Genomic DNA, 24,368 nt, shown 5'->3' with positions numbered 1-24,368 from the left:
TACACTGGTAGGGACTTTGTAATTCAATTCTAAAACAGAAAAGCAAGCTTTCTGAAAGAAAGAGATGCACCACGTTCAGCACTGAGTACTGACTACTTTGAAATTTGCCAGAGCAGGGTGTGTTGTGCACTAGAGAAACTGCAGTTAGAGTTCTGTTGATGTTGGCATTTTTTATTTTATTGTATTTTTTTTCTATAGAAACGTGTGTACTTCAGGCTTCGAAACAAGGAAACAGGAAAGTTCATGTCAACTGATGGAAACTTGGACAATTTGAATCTTCTCAGAATACAGGCTACAGAAGATGTAGAGGCAGATGATCAAATCTGGGTTTATCAGGATGGATTCATAAGATGCCGGGTAAGATTCAAGTTCAATGTGAGTTATTAATTGATTGTCTAGGTTTATTCAGTTTCAGCTGTAGTACAGTCTTTGTGGAGCTTTTGGTTGGCATGTGTTTGGTGGCTGTTTGTTGCACTGTTACGCATCTTAATTAAATGGTCCTTTTTTCCTAATGTAATTGAAAATCTGAGATTCAGTTATATACTTTTACCCTAAAGAAAATTTGTCTTAAAACATAAAATCACAGAATTGTCTGGGTTGGAAGGGACCATAAAGCCCACTCATTTCCAACCCCGTGCCATTGTCAGGGCTGCCACCCCCCAGCTCTGCTGCCCAGGGTCCTATCCAACCTGGCCTTCAGTGCCTCCAGGGATGGGATGAACAAAACACAAACAGCATTGGAAGACCATTATTGTGCTTTTAATGGGCTCCTTTAACTCCACAGTAAAACATTAGAGGAGTATCGGGTTGTATCCTCTTCTGCATTCAGACAAGCTTAAGGATGAAATCCTGCTTTCCCTCAACCCTTTTTCCACCCCCACCCCCCACTATCCCTTGCTGGTTATTCCATGTTTGCCAAGTTCCATCCTTTTTCCATGCCTCCATACAATTTCCCAAATGAGGTCCTACTTTTCTCACAGTTCATAAAACTAATTGTGCAAATTGTCATTGAGGTGAGCAGAGGTATTTGCAGTTCATAATGTTTAAGCATGAACAGTCTTAGGTAGGGATGCAGGCCAAAGAAAATTAAGTTACTTTAATACTGTTAAACAGCTTGACTGCAAAGAATCATGTGAACTTTTTCTATAGGATTGTATAACTTCAAAAGCAGATGTTTATAACCACGTCATCTATGCTGGAGGGAAGAATCTTGCTGTTAATAAGCTAAGACATTGTTTGGACGTGTTTACAGGACAGATGCAGTGGTAAAAAGGATTTATGCAGGCAGGGAAATTATGCCCAGTAAGCTAAAAGCTTGAATATCATATACAAAAGACTTCTCTCATGACTGTCTCCCTCAAACATTTCATTGCTAATTCTTACATCACGACAGTGTGGTATTGTATGGTTCTGGATAAATGCTCTTTCATTTCTATTCCCTGTGTTTGTATTTGATAATGCAATTTTGTTGTACATGGAAACTACACAGCTTGTTCTGCATAGGAGTCAGGTAACTCAGCATGGAGTGCAGGGGGGCAGCACTGATCTTAGTAATGAAACTCTGCCATCTTTATGTTGAATGGCAGCAAGGTCTTTGTATTTTGCACAAACAAGTGTTTTTCACCACGTTAGCATTCTTTTCAAATCAGCTTGATTTTTGCCAGTAGTCATCTTAGCAGTAAAGACATTTGCAGAGTTCTGACATCGTATCATCTGACAGATGACTGCAAAGGGATTACAGAACAAAGAGGAAAATACCTTTGTGATATACTGCGGCACTTAATACAGTGTGAGGCTGTGTCCTTCCTCAAGCTCAAAAGGTTATTGCAGAACTGGAAAAGACTAAAGAATATCAACAACAAAAAAACAGCAGAGGTGATGCGTGGAAGAGACTAACTAGCCAGGACTACATGTAGTATGGACAAGCCACCTTAACATAAGGCAGGGTGCAGGAAAGAGAACATCAAATAAAGCCAATTTTCTTTTGTTGTTGTTGTAGTAGTTTATATAGTCCATATTTATGTGGACCTGCTTGCTACAGAAGGGTTATGATGTGGATTGGTGTGTGTTCAAACAGCTTGTATTGATATGAGTGAGTAGTAACAAATTCATACACAGGATAGAAAACATGTAGGTATTACAGATACCAGCTCTGTGTGGAGAAGTCTCTGGTCTAGAAAGTGCTATAAACTGAGAGAACGTACTGGGAACATTCAGCATACGGAGCAGAATGAATGTAATCTTCCATAGCAGCTGTTATCATCCACAGATAAAGGGAGGTGCTAATTGCACATTTTGATGTGATACAGCATGGCTGTTTTAATGGAGAGTGTCAGTAGAAACAGTAATAGATATAAAAATAAATAGCCTTGAGTTTAGGGGGAAAATGTATTCCTTAAGGGGAACAGAGTTATTAGATTGTTTTCACCTGCTTTCATCCCTTATGTCTGATTTAAAAAATAGTGCATGCTAGAAGTAAGGCCTCTTGAATAATTACTGTTGCCTTTCTGATTATATAGATGGCAGAGGATTGCTGCTTGACAATCGTTGGGAATCTTATAACTCCTGGCTCTAAACTCGGTCTGTCGTTTGAGCGGAATGAAGACAAACAGTATTGGCATATTAGTCCCGATGGCAGGATTTACAGCAAGATGAAACCTAAGCTGGTTTTAGATATCAAAGGTAAGCAAATGTGTTATCTCATTACATTGTGGCTTAATTACATGGTGTTTACAGTGGGATAGGCACTAAACGTGCCTATAAATTAAAGATGGTGTTACAGTTACTTTAATCTAGAATCAGAAAAGACCCGATGAGCTAGTCTGACCTCCTGAATTATACAGGCCATAGGACTTTGTTGCATTTTTCCTGCACAGACTTTAGGAACCCACAGTACTGGCTTATCTTGTCTTCCCAGTGTCCACTCAGTGTTGTAGATACCCTCAGTTAATTTTACTCAGCATTGGGTAATGTGAATATAATTATTTCAAAACGCTGAAGCTAAGTTTTCCTTACCTAGCTTCTCATTAACTTCAATTTGTATAGAGCAAATTTTCTTATACATTAGTTGTAGATGCAATCACCAAAGGATATTAGGAAAGCAAAGGCAGCATTGTAATCTGACGTAAAAAGACACATGAAGTTTTTCCATTTAGGCCATACCTATATTGTGAGCATGAAGTTCTGTCACAGCAGACTAATATCTGTGTGCGTTCAAGGCACACTTTACTGTATTTGTTGTCACAGCCAATTTGCTTCATGAAGGTGCTGTTTCTGAGCAGTCCTTGCCTTCACAATTTCATAGGTCTGATAGAGCAGCACAGTGATCATCATCAAGTGTGATCATCATCAGGTGTTCCTACGTAACTCTGCATCTTTTGGGGGTGAATAGTCATTTTTATTGCTGCTGATTTCTTTTTAGCAGTTTTAAAGTGGATTTTGGATTCATGTTGTGGCTCTACCTACAACAATCACAAAGCAAAACAAAATTATCAGCCACCGGTCAGCACTTTGGGACTAAAAAGGACAGGCAGAACGGTGAGACAAGGGCTGTGTAATGTCTGACTGTGATACAGTGTTGACACAAGCGCTCATAAATTCTCTTTACAGCCTTATAAAGCTGGCAGTGATTAATGTAAAACTTATCAGAAGGACTGTAGTTCAAAGGACAGTCCTAATTCACTTTGGGTCGGCAGGAAGCGGAGCACTAGCACACCCACCTGACTTCAGTTAATCACGTTAACAGTGCATCACACATTTTGCACTTAAAATTGATGCACTTCATAATGGATAGCTCTGATGACAAAAGTACAGACCCATTCTGTAGGTACGTTTATTTGAGAAAGCATAGTAGGAACATCATCTCTTTCTGTCAATTCTGCTGATCCAGTCTTGCCCACATACTGAGCAGTAATGAATTCTTCAGTAAATGGCTGTGGCTGTTTGGCTGTGCAATGCCAATGCCACCCAGTGGAGACTTGGCGTGGTGCAGTGGCTTGCCTAGAGTGCGGCTCTTACCATAGCAAATAGCCTGGGTTCCACTGAAAAAAATCTCATCTCTTCCCATTATTACATTTATATTGTACCGAATACTGCTTACAAAGTAAGCAGCACTGCTTCCTGCCCTGCAGTGATAATTGAGCAATGTATCCAACATCGGTTTTTGCACCTGCAGGTTATGGCTTTGGATGTATTTGATCTGGTATTCTTCCTCCAGTTTTTCATTTCTGAAGACATTTCCCAATACTTATGTTGTGTGTCTCTGCTGCTTCTTAATCATTCACTGGTGATGGGGAAGGTGTGAATCATGTTGGCACAGACTACCCAGGGAGGTGCTGCAGTCACCGTCCCATGTGGACAGGGCACTGAGGGACGTAGTTAGTGGGCATGGTGGGGTTGGGCTGACAGTTGGACCAGGTGAACTTACTTAGTGGTCTTTTGCAACTTTAATGATTCTGTGATTCTCAGAGACACTTTCTGATTTGGGAAGCCTCCCGCAGGTCTCTGAAGCAGAGATCAGCGAAGGTGCCTGAGATGGCATTTCCTTAGTGCAAAAGAGTTGCTATGAAATGTGCCTGACCACCTAGGGCTCCAAGTACCTGTTATTTCTAGGATCTGTTAAGAGTCTATATTTGTATATTCAGAGGAGGCTTTCAGCTGCTGGGCACATCTTCTCCTATAAGGAGGTTGTAGGGAAGCATGGGAGAGAGGGTGCATTGACAGGAGTGTCCCAATGTTCTGTACACATGGCTCCTTACAGTGGGAAATGTACCAGCTACAGCAGGTGTGGTACCACGTGAAAGGCATGCAACTTACGCTTCTGCAGTACATCCAAGATCTAAAGCAGTCAGCTCTGACTTTCAGTTCTAGCTGAACTTTCCTCCACTTCTGAGTCGTCCAAGTGAAAATAGTAGTAGCACTCTTCTATGGAGCACATTTGGCACTATGTACCGTAAATTAAGCCTGTCTAAGAAATTGATATATTTTACATTCAGGTTTGCTCAGCTGCCACTGGGAACAGCTGAGCATTGGTTGTGTTCTGTGTATGGCAACCTATGGTGCAGCTGATCAAAATGTAAGGCAACAGTGGTAAAGAATAAAGGAGACTCAACCTCATCCCCTGACTTGCTCTATTTTTATTTATTTAGTATGGTCTTGCTTCTACTGGCTGTTAACAGCAGGACTTCTTTCATAGTGTAACTTTAGAACAAAGTGACAACCACTGAAGGGAAAACAAACAGTTGACTTGGACTTTTGGGAAGCAGCAGTCTTTTAGGAGTCAGATGTGGCTGTATTACAGTGTTTTCTTCCTTCTCCATTCAGGCTGAATAGGCTGAAGGGGGTGGAGAAGAGCAGGCAGACCTCCCTGCTTCAAAAGAAATTCCAGAAGCTGGTGGTGATAAAAATGAACGTAATTTGTATTTTCAGTGCCTCAGGAGAAGGAAAAGCCATCTACAGTACTACATCATCAGTACCTACTAGAGTAGCCGTGAAACCTAGAGCACAGTCTGCCTTTTAGTTCAGTGCTAATCTATAACTTTGAATTTTTCTTTACAGGGGGCACACAATACGATCGTGATCATGTTGTTGTCAACGCAGTCAGCGAAGAAAAGTTAACACAGTGCTGGGAACCAGTGGTTGTGTAATTCCAAATGAGGAAGGTGATGTCTGAATTGGGCACTGTTCTGGACATTGGAAGCACTGCCAGCTTTGAAGGATGGACGATCAAGAGTTCTGTCTTTTCAGCTTTACAAAGAACAAGCAACAGAATGATTTCATATCTGTCTCTCTACCGAACTTTATGATCCCTATCAAAGCTTGGGTATCTCTCAACGTTCTTTTAAATCATTGCAACTCTGTGAGATAGAGAACGGTAGCATGCTTCAGATTAGAGGGAAGAACCAGAGGTGGGAGAGGCCCCAGAGATAAAACCAGATCAGTGAGTACTGAATCCAGAACAGTCAAGATGTGTAACTTTAAATTATTTTTAAAGGTGGTTTTTTGTTTGTTTGTTTGTTTGTTTTTAAACTAAGGGCTAAAATAATTAAAGCTTATTTTAATACAGGACAGGAGTGCAATGTGTATACGGTATAGCAATTTAGGCCTGTTGGCTGATAGCATAGAGGAATATTCACTACTGAAAACTTAATATATTGTCTTACTGTAACAAACTTATGTTTACTGAAAGCTTAAGACCACTAGCAAACAGCAGATCCAAGGAATTTTTAACGCGTGGTTTCAAATATAGTTAGTATGCTAAAGTAGTAAGTCCTAAATTAAGAAGAAAAATAATCTAGATTTGCTCATGTAGAGCGAGGATATAAATGAGTAGATGATTGTTAGATAAAGAGAGGGTTGACAAAAGAACTCATCAGAATGTGAAGAACTTGCCTGCCCATTTCCTAAGCTGCCTAATTTTTTTTGTTACATATATTTTACTTCTTTGCCAAGACAAATTTTATCTTTTAAAATAGCTCCAGTAAGTGCAGTCTTCTTTAACTCTAGAATCATTTCTTATATAGAAAAAAAAAAAGAAGAATTCTTAAGAAAACTGTCAACCATGACTGCGAAAGCATCTAAGCACCCTGGTTACCAAGCCTTTTAACCACCAACTTTTGGCCTATGCTCTGGCTTGCTGTGGAGAATGCCAGGCTCCCTGGGATTCTGGGTGGTGCTGCAGAGCAATGGCAGCGTTGTTTGTTCTGTTACCCTGCTCTGAACCTGCGTTAGTTTTCCATAATATTATTGGCAGAAAAGTAAAATATGAAAAAACTTTTGTACTATGCTGCTGTGTTTTGTTCTGGCTTAGCTCAGTGTTATTACACGCTGCACCTAGGAGCACCCAGGCCTTTGTCTTGCACAGTAAGTCTGTTCAAAAGTAACATTTTCATTACTATTGTGTTGCCTCAAAGGACGCTGGTGCTTGAGTTGTCACCACCCCAGAGGAAGTGCCTTACTAATTTTCCTCCTCCTGTACAGAAGTACTGAAGTTTCATTGCTCTGAAATGTGCTGCTTTTAGTTCTTCATAGAAAATATGTTGTTATTGGTTCCAAACGGTACTTTGTCATACCAGCGTGCTCTTGCTATATGTAATATAGCATTTTACAAATAAATATAAGTTAAATAACAACTTATTGAAATTATTTTTAGTTAAGTTAGAAAGGTGACACTGCAGGAACTGTGCAGCTCTCAATTAGGAGGATGCCACTTTCCTTTCATCTACCCCTGTGCATCTGCAGGTAAGTAACTCACATGCGCCTCTGACACACTAGTAATGTTAAAAACAGTCCAGCAGCTTCACTTCTATACCCAGTGCCATTTAACAGGGGACATGGAAGGAACAGGACCTGATCACTGGCCACTGAACATTCAGTGTTCATTCTGCATGAACACCACAGTCAGCTGAATTGCTACCATGAGTCAGGCAACTGAAAGAATTATCACTTACAGACTGATTTTGTTCTGTGCTTCTACTCAGATTAGTTGTGCCATAAGGGATTTGGTCAAAGTACATCTGACCTGAAGTACAGTCTTGAGACAGCAATGCAATCATTTCCTACAGGAGAAGTTTACAAGTTCTGAGAATGGACTAGATTTGAGTTGTTACACATGGTATATATAGCAGATGCTACATACCGGTTCAGGTTTGAGTGTCATTTACCAGTTAAGCATGTGACTGAAGGCACAACAACGATTGGAGTTGCTTTATTTTTTATCAACGACATCGATCACTGTTTTTCCACGTGCGTGTCCTTCTTCTAGTTTCAGAAAGGCCTTTGGAACTTCAGAAAATGGGAAGACTTGTTCGATAACTGGCTGAATCTGCAGAATAAATCATCACTGCATTAGGAATGAAATGGCATCATTTTAGCACCTTCACACTGTTTAAACAAAGGACTTTTAATTGCACTTAGGGCAGAAGTTGCTCAGTGCAGTCACCACCTTTTAACTTCTTTTCTTCTGCATGCAGAAGAGTTTTTGCTTTCTCCCTGGGTTTTGAAATCTCTTTAGTTGCACAGCTCAGAGCCCAAGCCCAGGACTAAAAGCATGGTGCAAACTTTAACCTCCCACATATCTATACAGTTTTCTTGTTAAACCAAAAGCCTTTTAAGAGTTTGAATGTTTTAAGATACTTAGGAATCTAGTGCCCATCTGCACCAGTTTGTGCCTGAGTATCTTCAAAAGACCTGGCTACGAATGAATTACCAGTAGAGAGTACACTGCTGCTGAATCATTTGGACACACTTGAAAACTCAGCCACTGTGTCTTCATGCTGGCATAGATCTTGAAGGCTGGCTGGCATCCACTGCTATTTAGGCGTTAATTTTCTAGAGTAGCCTTCTGGATTGTTTTAGAGTAATCACTAATAACGAAGGTGAAAGTACCAATCCACTGAGCCCATCAGCAACTAAGGAGCCAGAAAACCCCACCAGCATCTTCTTTGGAAATTGCAGTACACCAGTCTCAGTAGGACTTGTGCTTTGCTAGGAAATGAGACAACCGGTGTGCCAGTGTCAGAGCATTGCCTTCTTCCAGAAGCTTTCTTTTACCAGAAGGTGGAGTACCTACACAGACTGATGCTCAGAGCACAGCGCTACCAAGGAAAGGTCTCTCACCACATACACTCCCCTAGCTGGGCTCCAGGCATCCAGCACCCTCCCCAGCAGCACAACTGCAATCCAGAAGTTGTCTGCGCTCATACAAACATCTTCTCACTTATCTTTATTACCTTCAAGTCCAATTATTGCACTAGGGTAGCTACTTTTTTTTTTGTTGTTGTTTTAACAGTATTCTTAAACATCAGTAATCAGACTATTATAGCGCTAGCTCTCTTAATTTTGTTTCTGAGGTTCTCCCTTTTATTATGTTGATGCACGTCTAGCAGAAATGTCACATGGCAGAAAAGGAGTGAATCCCCTCCAAGAAAAAGAACTGGCAGCTGGTTCCTAAAGAAAGCAATCGTGCCAGTAAATTCACTAAGTGCCTTCCATCTGCCAGGCTGCAGGGCAGGAGGCTGGGTAATGCCTTCCCTTTGTTTTAACAGCAACCTATGCAGCCAAACCCCTAGCAAAGGGAGGAGTAAGAAGCAAGAAAAGGGACAGAAAGATGCTCTTTAACACTGCTACTTAATTAGGAAATAGATGTGGGTCATAACTAAGTTCAAGCAAAAATCATGTTTAACTCAGAATGGAAACATCTTGAACGTCAGCAGTCGGGGACGCGGCCTCAAAACCACTTGCATGAGATGTCTGTGGGTAAAGCAAGCATGAGAGTAAACTGCAGCTGCTGTGACAATCAGAAGGAGGAATGTGCTGCTCCTCAGCCACTGCTCTGAAGATCAACTCTTGCTTTCATAGCAGAAGCCTTCAAAATAGACAACCAAACAACAACCCAATCCAGTAACCCTGCTGAGCCAAGCACACGTGCAGCGCTTGCACAAGCAGTTACTATTAATGGCAGCAACAAAGAGAGACGTGCTTCAGTTCAGAAAAATAAGAGTATGGAAATGCATGGGCAGAGCTGACCCTCACAGGGCAAGGGGCTGGGATGAGGGAAAGGGATCACAGGAAGGATGCAGTTCAGCTGTGCGGTGTTGACAGGCACAGGGGTGCCAGGAGTTTGCTTCAGACACATGCAATACCTGAACAAAAAGAAAACTTTAACATTCTGCTACATGTAGTGTGGGTTGTGGCTTACAGCCCTGACACAACTCACCCTTAGGTGAAGTTCAAAGCATCACGTGTGAAAAGTGGTGACACAGGGATTCAGAGGAACCCCAAATCCAGCCAACAGATTATACGCTGTAAGTACTGCAAGCACCAAGCACTGAAAGCCCATCTGCTCCATTGATGTAACCTCTAGTTCCATTTAAACGCTGGCTTTAGGCAACGCTATAGAGAGACATGAATACTGAATTGATGATCCTGACAATCTAGAGCATTAAACATTTTATCTGGCTGGCTGCTCAGCCCCATTGTTTGAATAACCCCAAAAGGGCTGACCACGTCGCAGCACAGTGATTCACTCAGCCTTTACCATAATCCACTGACTAAGATAAAATTTCTTTCTGTGGACAGACAAACAAGCAGGGAAGCGTCTGCCGTTTGTTGAATGTGTGATAAAAAATAATGGAGATTAACTGGATAATACAAACACTGCCTATTTACGGCCACACATCAGTTCCTTGCCAGAGGACACCTATTTGTTCAGGGAAAAGGGATTAAACTAAAGTCTGAGAGAGAAAGGATTACACACACCTGCACTGAAATGTTTATCTGAAAACAGACTGGGCTGAAAGGTGTTTTCCTCCTCTCCATTCTCTCTAATGTAGAACATAACGGAAAAGACCAGCGTGCCATTTAGACTCAGCTGAGCTGGAAGGTACAACATGAGCACAGTGCCTAGATGCAGTGTATGAGCCAGCGCACAAATGCAGTGCTTGATGTTCTGCTTTGGCCTTCAGTGAGTATCCCTTCAGCATCAATGAGAGACTTGAACAGAACTCGTTACAAAGAACAGCCTGCATCCCGTAATTAAACACGCAGTTATCTGCTCAATACCTCATTGTCATCTCATGGAAAGAAAATGCCTGCTCCCATGGTCCTCTTACAAACAATTGTGTTACCAGACATTCTTTGTTAGTTCGTCAAGCCAAGAAGCATTCCTTACTATCAAACATGTAACAGCAGCTCACAGTAACTCGCAAGTATCGACTACAATTATTAAAATGCTAGAAGATAATTCCCAATTAAGCAGGCTATGGTTCAGAGTGTAGAAGAGGTTTAAAAATCTCATGTTCCTTAATTGGCCTTGGCAGCAGCTTCTACAGAACACAATAAGGAGCATTAAGAAGCCGGAACAAGCCCAGAGGGGCAGCGCGTGCCAAGCTAGGCCAAGTTTACATCAGCAAAAGCGAGGAAGATTCTGGGTTTAGCTACTACTGAACTGTGCTGAAAAATTATTAAGTACAGCAAAATGCAACTGTGTCTTCAAGAACTCCCTAGCAGTTACGTTCTGCTGTTTGTGCTGGTGATTGTACTGATCTGTGGGCAACAGGATCGTATCAACAAGACAGAACAGACTTTACTACAGTTGCATGAAACATCTGAAAGCATATTATATATTCTACAAATAGTATAAAAATATATTTGTCTGACCTGCGCTGTCTTCTGTCTCAGAATTCACTCAATTCACAAAGGTAAGAGCTGTCTCCTTGATCCTACACTTCACTGTTGTGCTAGATATGGCTCCTGGCTATGGTAGGAGACCCATAGTAACTTGCTACAGAATGTGCAATATATCAGGCTCAGGCAGCACATTTGATTAAATACCAGACATCTGCTGAAAGTTTTCCAGACCCCATTATGGTTGATATGAGCTCTCATGCTCAAATCACTATATTTTTGTTGGCTATGATTAAATGCAGATAGAGGTTCTTTCTTGAAGAGACGGAAGGACTGATTAGTCTTTGGCATCCCATCCTTGATTAATATTTCTAGGCTCTAGCCAACCAACCTGGCAAGCAAAAGCACTGCAACAACAACAAAATCTAAATCAATGGAAAAGGTACAAGCTTTGCAGTTTAGCACACAGGGAAGGATGATCATCGGAATGAACCTGTACAGCACTGCACAGGAAGAAGCACAGCAAGGACAAAGAGCAGCAAGCATCCCATCCTTCAATCTGGTAAAGCAGGCCGCTAAATCCAACGCAGCTTCTCCCTGCAGCAACACGTACACATGACACTGCACAGAAATTACACAAGTTACAGACGTGCAATTGCTTTTCTTATGTGTATCTGTGCTGTAACGTTTATCTAGAAAGGAAACAATACAAAGAACGCCCTGTTCATTTCTCTTTCTGAGACTCTGCTGCTTCCTTCAGCCTGACTTCTCTGAAATCAGGCTTTGCCCATCTGGTGCAACTTTGCTCTGAGAAAAGTATTAAGCCACCAAAATACCACACGCACCTACACTGTAGGTAAAAGACACTCATTAAAATGAAACCTTCAAGTTTCTGTAGGGTTGTACATTAACCCTTACCCTGCCAAGGCCCAGCAAGTGCATACAACATCCTCAGCGCTTCCCCTTAATACTCTAGTGAGTCTCTTGAGCCTGTCTTCCTCCCCCAGGCTTCATAAAAGGCAAAGTAAGTGCTCAATTATAACTACAGACGTTTATATTAAAACTGGATGAGGTCGTTGAATTAACAAGCAAGAAAAAAAACCAAACAACCCCAAAACTAAAAAATTCAAGACTATCAATGTAAAACACGGAACACTAACAACAAATACATCAAACTAATTCCTAAAAAGCTGTTCCATGACAACGCTGCCAGCAGAAACCAGTGACAACCTTTCAGCAACCAGTATGTCAGAAAATCTATGTTCTGAACCAAATACTGTATTGATTTCGGTTGTCTTTAACTGAGAACTTTGTAATTCAAGATGAATGCTCTGCCATGGAAGAGATCCCTTGCTTCTGACACGCACTTCATCTATTGATTTGGTGGAGCCTACGTTAAGCCAACCCTCACTGGCTTGTAATTAACTGACTAAGTTGAACCCACAACAGGGACATCCCAGCAGTGTATAAAGCAGCAGGTATTTCTAAAATTTGAGAAGGAAATGCTCAGCTTTCTCTGTGCCCACCACTGCCGCAGCAGCCTCCCAGCTCATCAGTCTCACAGCAGGCGCTTGGCAAGACGCTGTGCTGCAAGGCAGACAAAACAGCTCATAAGCTGAAAATGGTTTTATGATCCCCAGAACTGAGCTGAAGTGCAGTGAATTACAAAGAGAATATTATGCTCCTTCTTCGCCCAACCAGTTTATCAAATTCTTTCCCTCTTCTCCCCATTAAAAAAGGCTGCTCAAAGAACTCATCCTCACAGCTGACATTTTGCAAATCTCTATTCCTGGTTGCAAAGCAAAGGTTATCTGTGTGAAAACCAAGTACCTTTAAATGAAATACCCTGCTTTGTGCCTGTTCATCCACTAAAGGATGGGGACTCTTTTTGCTTTCACAGAGGAAGATGATGGAACACAACAGAACTAAAGACCCGTGTTGGTGCAGAAGAACTACAGAAAACCTGACATACAGATCTGAGCTATATGCTCTTCAAAGCTTCACTTACTACAGCATCACCTCTTTTTCATTTCTTTCATTTAAGTCCACCTTCAAGACTTAGGGTATGCTAAAAAATGCCCCTTTTTCCAGTTTTTCCTGTTCATGTTGCATGTTTGTAACAGAAGAAAGGACAATTCAGTATCTCAGTATAATCTCAGTATAACCAGAATCTGCAATGCTCAAATCTGTACTCACTCAAAACTAAGTTCAACCACACAAGCTCACTTTGCTACCCATCCTCTAGCCTTCTTCCTACACTTCAATAGCCATTTTAGGGACAAAAATGCTCATTTATTACACTCCAACCAAAACACACATTTATTGGAGGGAGTACTCCATAATTCACTGTAACACATCTCTCTCTTCCCCTTTTTCCAAGTACCTACTCTTCTGAATGGATGATCTGTCCGTTTTAGGAAACTCCCAGGTCTTGACAACAAAACTCAGTCTTAGTAACAGCTGTATATATGGATCACATCTGGGACATACAAGACTGTTTACAACACCGGTGTTGGCAATATTTCACCAAGTGGAGCACAGTACTCATAGGATGACGACAATGCAGATACACAGCGTGTCATTTTGACCTGGTCTTGTCAACACAGATTTAAAAAGAAAAGGGGAAAAAAAAAAACAAGCAAACATCTTTATCCTCATGGTCATCTTACAACAAAAAGTACACTGGGATATTCATGTATGCCTGACGTACATTTTAAAAGGCACTATAACTCAGCTGTCCATATTATTAGACAGATGCATACTGATTAAGCCCCATCTCTATTGCATAAACAGGCATTTTTCCAAAGGCTTTCACGGACATATTTTGCATTTCTGTTGTGCATACAAGGTAGGAGCAGAACAGAAAACAAGTTGTGACCAGCTAAGGATCAGGACAAACAGTAAGAACAAAGGCAAGGACATATCTGTTTCTGTGTCAATTGTAATTCAGTCATGTGATCAGTTGAACTCACAGGATGAGAAGCATCTTCCAGGGTTTTTTATCTAGATTGTAAAATAAGGCATAAAGCACTGAGCACAGCGCAATGTGGAGTGGTGTAAAACCAACAAGGATCACCATTCACCACACCTTATTTGCTTCTATAGCCTTTGTTAATGAGTAGATAACTTTTTAGGAAGCAGACTGTATCAGCAGCGTTCACAACACAGGAGTGGTTGAATTTAGCGAGATTCTTCAGTGCTGCTGCTCAGAATAAAAAGGATATAAGCAAGCAGAGACTGTGATGCAAATCTTTATAACATAATGCATAAAGAATAAAGGCAACCCAACTCAGTAGTCCTTGAGAGCACTACATTGTTCTAAGTATGCACAGATTTTGAGTTCAAGATGGCCTGGCAGCTCACTTACCAGCATGATGAGCTGGCAGGGCATACTCCTCTACTTAGGCACTATGCAAAAAGATGAACAACAACTGTCCATATTCTGTGCTCTGAAAATGTTTACATGAAGTTCCCCAGAAGAGAATGTGCCAGGACCTACAGCACCACGTATCCAATACACAAACGGGTGGTTGACCTCTCAATCTCATCTGCATTTTGTAACAAGTTCGTAGACCTGAAAAGACCAGGTACTCGGAGATTCCCCAAAAGCTTATGAACACCCACAAGATTTCAGGTCATTGTGTTGAATCACCACAATCATACTTTGAAGCACTGAAATAATCAGGCACCAGCTTACCAATGCAGTTCACTCATTGTCTGCAATAGGCTGAATATTCTTGTTCTGTGCACATTACGTGCAGAGCTCCTGATCATCCGTGCCATGGAATTTACATACGCAGACATACTTACAGCCACGTTCATCCTGACCAAATAAACCAAACAAGGCCTCTAAAAGTTCATCATTTTCAACAGCAGAATTTACACTTAATAATTCCCTCTAGCAAAGAGCCAAATGACTGGGCACCCTTTCCTTACAACTTACTACAATTGAGGTTTTTTTTTTAAAGGAGTAGGGTGAAGAGGGAAAAAGAACAGCCTTAAACTCAATGCCAAAGGCAGAAGTTAGAAATCAGAGCACATCAGTTGTTAAATTCCCTCCTCTGCTGTGACTTGTAGCAATACATTACTTAACTGCAAATTAAACCATTTTTGAGAAAAGAAGCATCTCTTTCAGCACAAAACCCTAAATAACCACTGCTGACATACCTTTCCTGAGTCAACTAGTTGTGCTATTTCATCCAAGCTTGGTCCACTTGGCATAAAGAAGGCCCACCGATAATGGACTCCTTTCATGAGATGCTACAAGAAAGATCACAAATATATGTTTTAAATAATGAGAGGAAACTGAAACAGGAACTAAAAGTAAGGACACAGGTAAATCTAGGTAACCCGTGACAAAGCATCAGGGAAACAATTTAATGGAAAAATATGGATATTATTTGCTAGTGTCTAAAAAGGAAAAGTTATCTAAGCACATGGATTAAATGTACAGACAGGGATGCTGTATCACCACAATAGGACCAGGGTGAACTGTGTGCCCCGGTGGTGCAGTGGTTAAAGACGCCGCCTTGCAACACTGGGGCCCGGAGTTCGAATCCCCCCTGTGGCGCAAGTGGTAGAAGTGCCGCTCTGCTACACAGAGGCTCGAATTCCGGGGGCTGGACTCGATGATCTCTAAGGTCCCTTCCAACCCGCACGAAACTATGAAACTATGAATTTTATGTCCAGTTGCACAAGTCAGCTAGTTGAGAAAAACAACCACCTTGTCTCTGCAGCTGGAAATAGCATTATTTCTTATGTAAGAAAAATGGCACTATACATTTATGCACACTCACAAGGAGGGTGAAATAAATCTACCAACATGACATTTAGAACTTTCCACCTCAGTGTCAGTGATTAAATTTTCCACCATCATATTTGCCAAAGTTGTCACCATCTGATGACAGATGGCGGCTCACACAAAAAGCGTTCCAGGAAGATCACACAAGCACAAGTCAAGAGCTCTCTGAGAAAGCTGTTACAGGCATAAGTCTTTATCTGCCAAAACCATGTGTGCCACACAGTGTCCTTCATCATGAAAATATGCAAACTGAGAAATCATATTATGTGACTTCTTTCCAGGCTTTCATTTTTGAGGTTTCATTTGAAAGCACAATTACTGGACCTAGAATCTCACTCAGCCTCATTACAGAAATACCATGGAAACAACTTGAAAAGCCATCACTTGGATAGCAAGTGCACATGTTGAGAGAAGAACAAAATCTAAAAAGCCTCACTGGGAGAACGCTTTAAACTAGAAAAATCAGTATCACCATCCAGCCACATGAATATGGAGGAGATGAAAGACTTTTTAGCCACTCTCAATCACTTTTATTACTCCATGTTGCTGGTATAGTATATAGAGAATCAGTAAATGTTTTGAGAGAAACCCTGACCAGCCTAAGGCAAGCAGTAAAATTACATGTAATTCAATGAGGCAGGGATTTCTGGTTACTATGAAGCACTAGGCGTCAGCAGGACTCACTAGGAGGCCACAAGGAAAAGGCAACACACAATAAGGAATCAAAACTACGAAGCACCCTATACTATATATACACATGTATATATGAGGACAATGCTGGTTTTTGTTGGTTGTGGGTTTTTTTGCGCAACACAGAAGGAGACAGAATCAAAACGCATCTAAGCATACTCAATGATATATGAGGAAAATGAGAAAGATGTCTCCAGATGAACCACATGACTACTGCCTAAGCCCCAAAGGAAGCCATGAGGATATAGCACAACATTCAAAAATACAGGATTTTGTCAAATACCTTCACGGTTTTGGAGCCTATCGTGACTCCTGTTTGCAACATGCCATCAGCCACTCCGAGTCTATCCATGTTGATCAAGAAAGGCGTCACTAAGGTAACATACGTTGCTCCCGACCATTTCTTCAGGAGATCCAGTGCCCACTTCTCAGTGGATCCACCGACATTATCTAGGATGAAATCAAATCTGGAGACATGTAAAGAACAGGCTCAAAGTCACGATACAGGGAAAATAATCATAAATGAACTAATACATGAAACTGGTTGTAGTTCACATTTCTACTTGTCGTGGCAGTACATTAAAACAATCTGCCTGCAAGACAGCAGCAAGCGAACCCTATGACCCCACTTTTACTACAGAAAGGGAGTTAAAATTACAGGTTATTGTCCATTTACTGCATAGAAGATAGAGACTATTTCAACAATTAAATGGCCCCTAACTCCAAAAAGCAGACTCTCAGATGCACAATAACATTCTCTACTTGCTCAAAGCCCTCTAGAGCTTTCTCTCTTCATCCCTCTGACTGTAATTACTGAAACATCCTTGAGGTCTGGTCCTAGCATTCAACAGAATACTATGCGTCAGAACTCTGACCTAGGCTCCTGCCCTGACTAGGAACGTCTCCTGTTCATGCTGTACTTACATGGAAGCCAGTTCCAGTGGCCGAATTTACATAAACAAATTCCTGACATTTTATCTCGAATGACAGTTCTTCTCACTGCATCTCCCCATTTGAAATAGTACTTCACAAAGCAAAGGGTTTAAAACTATTTCTTCACATTATGGTTATATGCAACCACTGGCAACAGGCCACACTTTTACCATTCGTTCTTATTATCCAAGCACATGAACCTGTAAAGGAACCTTTTACCCAATAAAAGGGTACACACCTCCGTAGAGCAGTTAACAGTAAGATTATTTTATCAAGTGAATGGTTTCTATTTCTCCCCCCACATTAGTTCAATTTAGCTAAAAACAGCAATGTAAATACCATCTTCAAATGAAAGTCACAGAAGACCAAGTTTAAACAGAAGACTGCAAAAATCAAAAAGGAAAAAAAACCCTTCAGTTCTAAAGAAACCCCCCAAGCTTCTTAAAACATATCAGCTGTGACCAGATAAACATGATTATTCAGAGGCAGCTATACACAATGTTACAGTAATTCATTCCCAGCTACGTTGTGCAGTAGCTACAGGGCTGGAGGCAAGTCACTTAGCTGCTTCTTGACATAGTTCTTCCCTGTAGAAAATAGGTTTTTCTATTTATGAACCTCGCAGACAATTCCTGAAACTTGTTTTGATTTATTCATGCCTTTTTAAGCATTTCCAGATCCTACAATGGAAGCTGACAAAGCTGATCAAATCACAGTCATTACAAGCACACAAAAGTGTGAGCTTGTCTCCACAAACCCAATAACCGGTTAATCTTACAATGAAATCTGTGCTTCAGATACTCACTTCGCACATTATATTAAGAAAAAAAAAAAAGAATTGGAATGAAATTTGCTTTAGAAAATATGGCTTTATAAGTGGGTAAAAGCATAAAAAAATAAGAGGGAGTCCTGACAGACTGCAGCCCAGAACCAAAAGGCAGAAGGACTGATGGCTAACTCCTTCATCTGAGTATTAAGCAACGCAAACACGTACGAGGGCAAGGCTTTAAGCTGCTGTTCCAAATTTCCAGTTTTGTAATCAATCACATCATCTGCTCCAAGCTTTCTCATCAGCGTGTCAGCATCGTGGGAACAAACCGCTGTCACGTGGGCACCCCAGGCCTTCACTAGCTACAAACAGAAGAAAATAAGTAAAACAAAAGGGCAAAGGTTTAAAGTTGAGCGAGGGATACTTAAAAAGAAAAAGATATCGTCGTTACATTACACAAGGTAACACATCACAAATCAAACAATGGTTAGAACTTATAGATATTTAAGGCAAAAGGTAGAGGACAGGGTTGGGGTGGGTGAGGAGGGATTTCCCATGCGATTTGCGAACAGTAGCTCTCAGGATAGATAAGACTTCAAATAACATACTCAGTTCGTCTTCTGCATCTGGCAACTTAGCCTATGCATTTATAAAGCTAACAATCTATAAAACTAACAGCAGATCAACCACTGCAGGGATTTAATTTTATCTTCCTATCTGCTCATTAAGTAATCCAAACCTCTATCTCACTGTAAATAAATTACTAATAACGAGGAAGAAATAAGCTCTGATTTATTTCCAGGAGTATGTCAGGTTAGCTCTTCTGCTTCTGAATTTAAAGCAAAGGATTTTTGCTAGTTATTCATCTCTTCTGTAGATTTAATTCAAAAGATTCGCACTTATCTTTTTTTAATTGACTCTGGATTAATTACTAATTAATCATAGGACTAATTAGGTAGAAATCATAACTAGTCAATGGTTTGACAGCCTTTCCTACTGATCTAACTTATCCACCTGCTTTATTGTGGCTCAGGCAAATGGTGTCCCACTAAAACTCTCCTGAGAGCTTCTTAAAACCATTATGTTTCCAGTTTAGTAAAACAGAACACAGCATTGCAGTCACTCAAGACATATATATTTATTTTATATTCTCAAGAGAAAGCTATTTCTACACCAGGTGATACCAATTAGAATAAAAATCCCTGAATTAAATGAGAACACACAAGGAGAATGTTTCACAATTCAAGATACTCAGTAGAAGACTGGTCAGTAAAAGACTGTTGAGTCTCCAAAGATTAGGGCAACTAGAAAGAAGGAATGCAAGGCAACAAGGCAAAGACAATAATGGAATGTCAGTGTAAGCCACTGTGCTTTCCTCAAGTTGCTCATGAAAGCCTCGTGCCTCCCGTATCACTGTCCACCCACGACAGCTATAATTGCTACTACAGTACAATCACAACTGCAATCATCTACATTCTCCATCATTTCCCTACTCATATGCCAAGTTCTTTCCATATTTACGGAGCAAAAGTGACTGAAGGAAAATGAAAACAAGTGACAAATTTCAAGTGCTGCAAATTAAGAGATTTCTTCAAATTAAGAGATTTCTTCAAAGTAAGAGATTGTGGATGTGCCTTCCCTAGATGGGGCTGTGAGCAACCCAGTCTAGAGGGATGTGTCCCTGCCTATAGCAAGGGGGTAGAACTAGATGATCTTAAAGGTCCCCTTCAACCCAAACCATCCAATGTTTCTATGATTCCTGCACCTAAACTATGAACTGTGTTCTTTTAGTAACAAAGTGGCAATCGTGGTGGAAGCCCCCTTCTTCCTACTAATACAATGTAACAAACAGAAAGGAGCAAGTCCCAAAACTTCTGGAGCTCTGGCAGCTCAATGGGTGGCTTCCTATTTCAGTCCCTCAACTCCCTTCCTTTGCACCCTGGGCATGCTGTGTTATATTACCTGTACAGCAAATGTGCCAACTCCTCCAGAAGCTCCTAATATTAACACTCTGTAAAAGAAAGTGAACGCTTATTGAATAGCTCTTCAAACAAACAGCATAGCAACTATTTATTCTTATACATCTCCAAAATCAAATTACTATATGCAAAACACTTATTTGTCATTCAGTATTACTTCATGGTTAACTCTTCAGATACCTAATAATGTGATTTTAGCACAGCTCTCATCCTGCTTCCTGCGCTAAGAGCATCATCTCAAACAGGGAGTCAGTCAGAAAGCCTTGCAGGCGAAGCTACAAATGGTGTTTCAACTTTGGACTCATTTGCTAATTCTAGAACCAAAGGTACATCCAAGGTGAAGTCTTGGCACAGGGCTGTGGAGAATCATGTTTCTCCACAGTATTTGCCAGAAAAATCTCAGTATTTTCAAGAGCTGGTGATGTTCCTGTTTTGTATCTCCCCGTGCTGGATGCTGAGGGCTTTTACAACACAAAATTGCACTAGACAACCTAGAGTATCAGCTGACAAAAATTCTTCGAAGTAACCTAAGAGACCTGGCTTTGGTCACAGTATCCATTCTAAATCGGATACTCTTTTGAAACTCATCAGATTCTATTCCCTGTTTCTCTCATCTAAACTTGTAGAGTTCAGATGAAGAATTTGAAACCACAATGCCTGCTGCTTTGAAACCTGCCAAAACGTACTTACGCTCAGAACCGTGCTTCTAACTGCGGATGTCTGAAACAACATTTGTATTCAGATCTGATTATCCTTGAAAAGTCTCAGGGAATACTTTGCTCGAGGTACCGGGTTAAGCTCATCTTTATTGTTACAAAAGACAGCTACTGTTAGAACTTCATACGCAGTGTAGAAAAAGCAAAGAAAGCTCTTTGCTTTACAAACTATGCCTATGCTCTAAGCGCGTCTCAGCTTAACTGAGTAATGTGCCACCCTCCAGGCCAAGTGACCCAGGCCCACAAAGCAGGTCACCACCGCCCTCATACACACTGCACAGCACTTGTACTAGGCTGTGCATGAACACTTTCAACACAGAACTCCTTGGATTATCACTGTGAATACAGCAAGGATGGTTTAACAGCTTTTGTTTAACAAACATACTTTCTGCTGAAGCAGGACCCCCACCCATGAGGAGTTCATCAGGTTATTACCCAGAGAGAACTTGAAAACCACGGTTATTCTCAACATGCTGGATAACCAGCACATTCACTTTTACCTTGCGCTAGAACACTGACGTAAATTACAATGACCTAGGATAAAAGCTGGGGCAAAATGACTAGAGCCGCAGTGAAGCAGGAGACATCACCAACAATGTGAGCACACCTCAGGTAACTCGGAAAAATAAAGCTTGGGAAAGTGCAGCAGCTGCAGCAGGTTGTCTTGTCAGATCAAGGTACAGGCACTGTGGCACTGACAGCAAGTACTGTGGTTAAGCCACCCTTCCACCTTAGAGAGGCAAAGAAAACAATACACACCAGCACTTGTTGTTTTTCTAAGCTGTCTTAACACTGCAATAAAGTACCAGTGAAGGAGTTTTCCTCAGGGAATACGGGTACTCTTTCACAATAAGACACACTCTTATACACCCTTCTACATAGCTATTTACACACACCTATAGGAGACAAAAAGACCAACAGAACATTACTCACACAGGCAACTTCTTACTGACACATTCAAGTATTATGAGAAATTAAGAAATGTGAGGTAAATTCTTGCCTCACAAAGTTGCTGCTTTGAATTGTTGTTCTTTCAGTGACAGAACAATTCCATACTTGTTAGGAACCTAAAAGTAAATGTTACACATTCATCATTTTTATGATGAAATTTACCATGAGATGAAAAACTGATCTCTCAGTTACTTTCTAAAGAGGTGGGCGAAGAACTTCAGTAAATCTGGTATCCTTTGCTATGTGTTGCATTACAACAGTTCACATCCCAGACACAAGGAGGTCAGGTAACTAGATTCCTATTGCCCAATTATTCTTTTATAACTTAAACTTTTGAGACAGCATCATAGTTTTAGTGATTATTTGTATACCTATTTACACATCTCCGCTATGAGGTGAAAAATCTGCTCTAGACTTTCTAAGTATTTATCCTCTCCTGACCTCCACCCACCATTCTCAGGCTAACAGGCTGACAAAGCAAGCCAATTTTTTTCTGTTTGGCGGCTAGTCTTGCCTGTTTTCCCCTCCTCTTCTACCTTCCAGACCTTATTAAACAAGGTCATCACACACAGCACATGCATATTAGACTGCTTCTATATAGTCACTATTTAAAGAAAGAGAGGCAGTGCCAGCAAGTGGCTGTAAAACTTCAGTTAGGCTCCACATCTGAATCTCCCTCTGAAACAGCCTCTTCCTTAGCAGCTGCGCAGTCTGAACCTGGCATCTTCAGCCAGCAGGTCTTTGTGAATGCCATGGTGTAGCAGCCTTCAGCACTGATAGACATCTTACCAGCTGCTGATCAGCACAACAAAGAAACACTCTATTTTAGCACCAGCACTAGTTACTTACCTTTTCCCGCTGCAGTTACTTTGGTTCAGTCCTCCAACTTTGTTAATTGCAGACCACGCTGTGAGACCTACATACGGTAAGGAGGCAGCTTCTACGTGACTGAGACATTTTGGCTTAAAAGACACCTGAAATAAAATCAGTCTTATCTAAATCACACAGCGGATGCTATGTGACACCAAAATATTTAAATCAGCTTCATTGAACAGCAAATTGACTCTTGTACACTTTCAACTATTTTGGAGATTCATGTCTAGCAGGAGTGTAGATCAAGTCAGATATCAAGAAATAGACATCTATTTAGGCATCAAAGTATATAAAAGAGAACATCAGTATTTACAGCTTTGGTTTTTCACCTGTTATCTGCAGGTTTACCTCATTAGCACTGGCTACCACAAACTCTGAGAGCGTGCCTTGTTTCCACGGAGGAATTGCTGCCCATACCTAAAAACAAATGGAAAACAACTATCAACATCTGTGCACAACATCAAACCCGTTATCAAAACGCAGTGAAGACAGCCCAGATTCAGAGCGCAACAATGTAATTATTTTCTTACTATGGAAAGGCAGCTGAATAACTCATGGTGTATTTTAACTATGTGTTTTTAGAGAAAAAAACCTGAGTAGTGGTATCACCTCATCTCCAGGTTTGAAATAAGACACACTAAGTCCACATTCCATGATAACACCTGAGACATCCCGACCAAGCGTTAGTGGGAACTCAGTATCCATGCTCTTGATTTTCAGGGGATCCCGCTTCATGTTTAAAGCAGTTGCACCGTAACCACCTAGAAAATGTGAAATTAGACGTTACAGACCTTGGTGGGATTTAAGGCCCAGTCAATGCCCACCATCTCACAGAATCACAGAATTGTAGGGGTTGGAAGGGACCTCTAGAGATCATCGAGTCCAACCCCCCTGCCAAAGCAGGCTCCCTACACCACGTCACACAGGTAGGCGTCCAGGCGGGTCTTGAATATCTCCAGAGAAGGAGACTCCACCACCTCCCTGGGCAGCCTGTTCCAGTGCTCCGTCACCCTCACTGTAAAGAAGTTCTTGTGCACATTAGTGCAGAACTTCCTATGCTGTACTTTCATCCCATTACCCCTAGTCCTGTCCCCACGCACTACTGAAAAGAGACCAGCCTCACCACTATGGCTCCCACACCTCAGGTATTTATAAACCTGGATCAAGCCCCCTCTCAGCCTTCTTTTCTCAGTGCCAAACAGACCCGGTTCACTTAGTCCATCTCGCGGTTAGGGCGGCTCGTGCCCCGCCACTTACTTCTCATGCTAAGGTCTATGGGGTTCAAGCTGGCGGCGTGCACCTTAACAATGACCTCGTTGGGGTAGTGTATGACGGGGAACACCATGTCCCGGGTGAAGCGCAGCACCTCGTTGCGGCCGTACTGGTCGATGACCCACGAGGGCATGGCGGACCGTGCCCGTACAGAACCATGGAGCCCACGTACCGATGGCCGCTGCCCGCCTCGTAGCGCCGCACAGCGCAGCGCTCCCCGCACCAGCATGGCCGGCAGCAGCCCCTACCCACAGCCCGGT

At 41.5% G+C, this 24,368-nt stretch overlaps 2 protein-coding genes across 5 annotated transcripts in view; one reads left to right on the top strand and one right to left on the bottom strand.

The window, feature by feature from the left end:
* Window positions 1–7,130, top strand: part of CRYBG1 (crystallin beta-gamma domain containing 1) — a 93,679-nt gene extending 86,549 nt beyond the window's left edge. For all 4 annotated transcript variants that reach the window (XM_032443287.2, XM_085543661.1, XM_085543662.1 and 1 more), the window contains 3 exons: window positions 199–357; window positions 2,520–2,682; window positions 5,557–7,130. In XM_032443287.2, coding sequence (XP_032299178.2) covers window positions 199–357; window positions 2,520–2,682; window positions 5,557–5,645 — 411 coding nt within the window. In that variant the 3' untranslated portion in view covers window positions 5,646–7,130. The remainder of the gene's footprint in view (window positions 1–198; window positions 358–2,519; window positions 2,683–5,556) is intronic.
* Window positions 7,131–7,689: 559 nt separating this feature from the next.
* Window positions 7,690–24,365, bottom strand: RTN4IP1 (reticulon 4 interacting protein 1). Its single transcript, XM_015858656.3, has 9 exons — window positions 24,094–24,365; window positions 23,446–23,597; window positions 23,185–23,253; window positions 22,813–22,937; window positions 20,280–20,328; window positions 18,543–18,679; window positions 16,899–17,082; window positions 15,292–15,384; window positions 7,690–7,822 (listed from the first exon to the last, which is right to left on the bottom strand). The coding sequence occupies exons 1-9, from the start codon at window positions 24,335–24,337 to the stop codon at window positions 7,706–7,708; spliced, it is 1,170 nt and encodes a 389-aa protein (XP_015714142.2). The 5' UTR covers window positions 24,338–24,365; the 3' UTR covers window positions 7,690–7,705.
* Between the last annotated feature and the right edge of the window lie 3 nt (window positions 24,366–24,368).

The sequence above is a fragment of the Coturnix japonica genome, chromosome 3 (genome assembly GCF_054131305.1).
Source record: "Coturnix japonica strain WE chromosome 3, WE-NBRP24, whole genome shotgun sequence".
Taxonomy (NCBI): domain Eukaryota; kingdom Metazoa; phylum Chordata; class Aves; order Galliformes; family Phasianidae; genus Coturnix; species Coturnix japonica.
The sequence above is the reverse complement of the archived record's forward strand: the minus strand, read 5'-3'. Positions and strand labels throughout refer to the sequence as shown.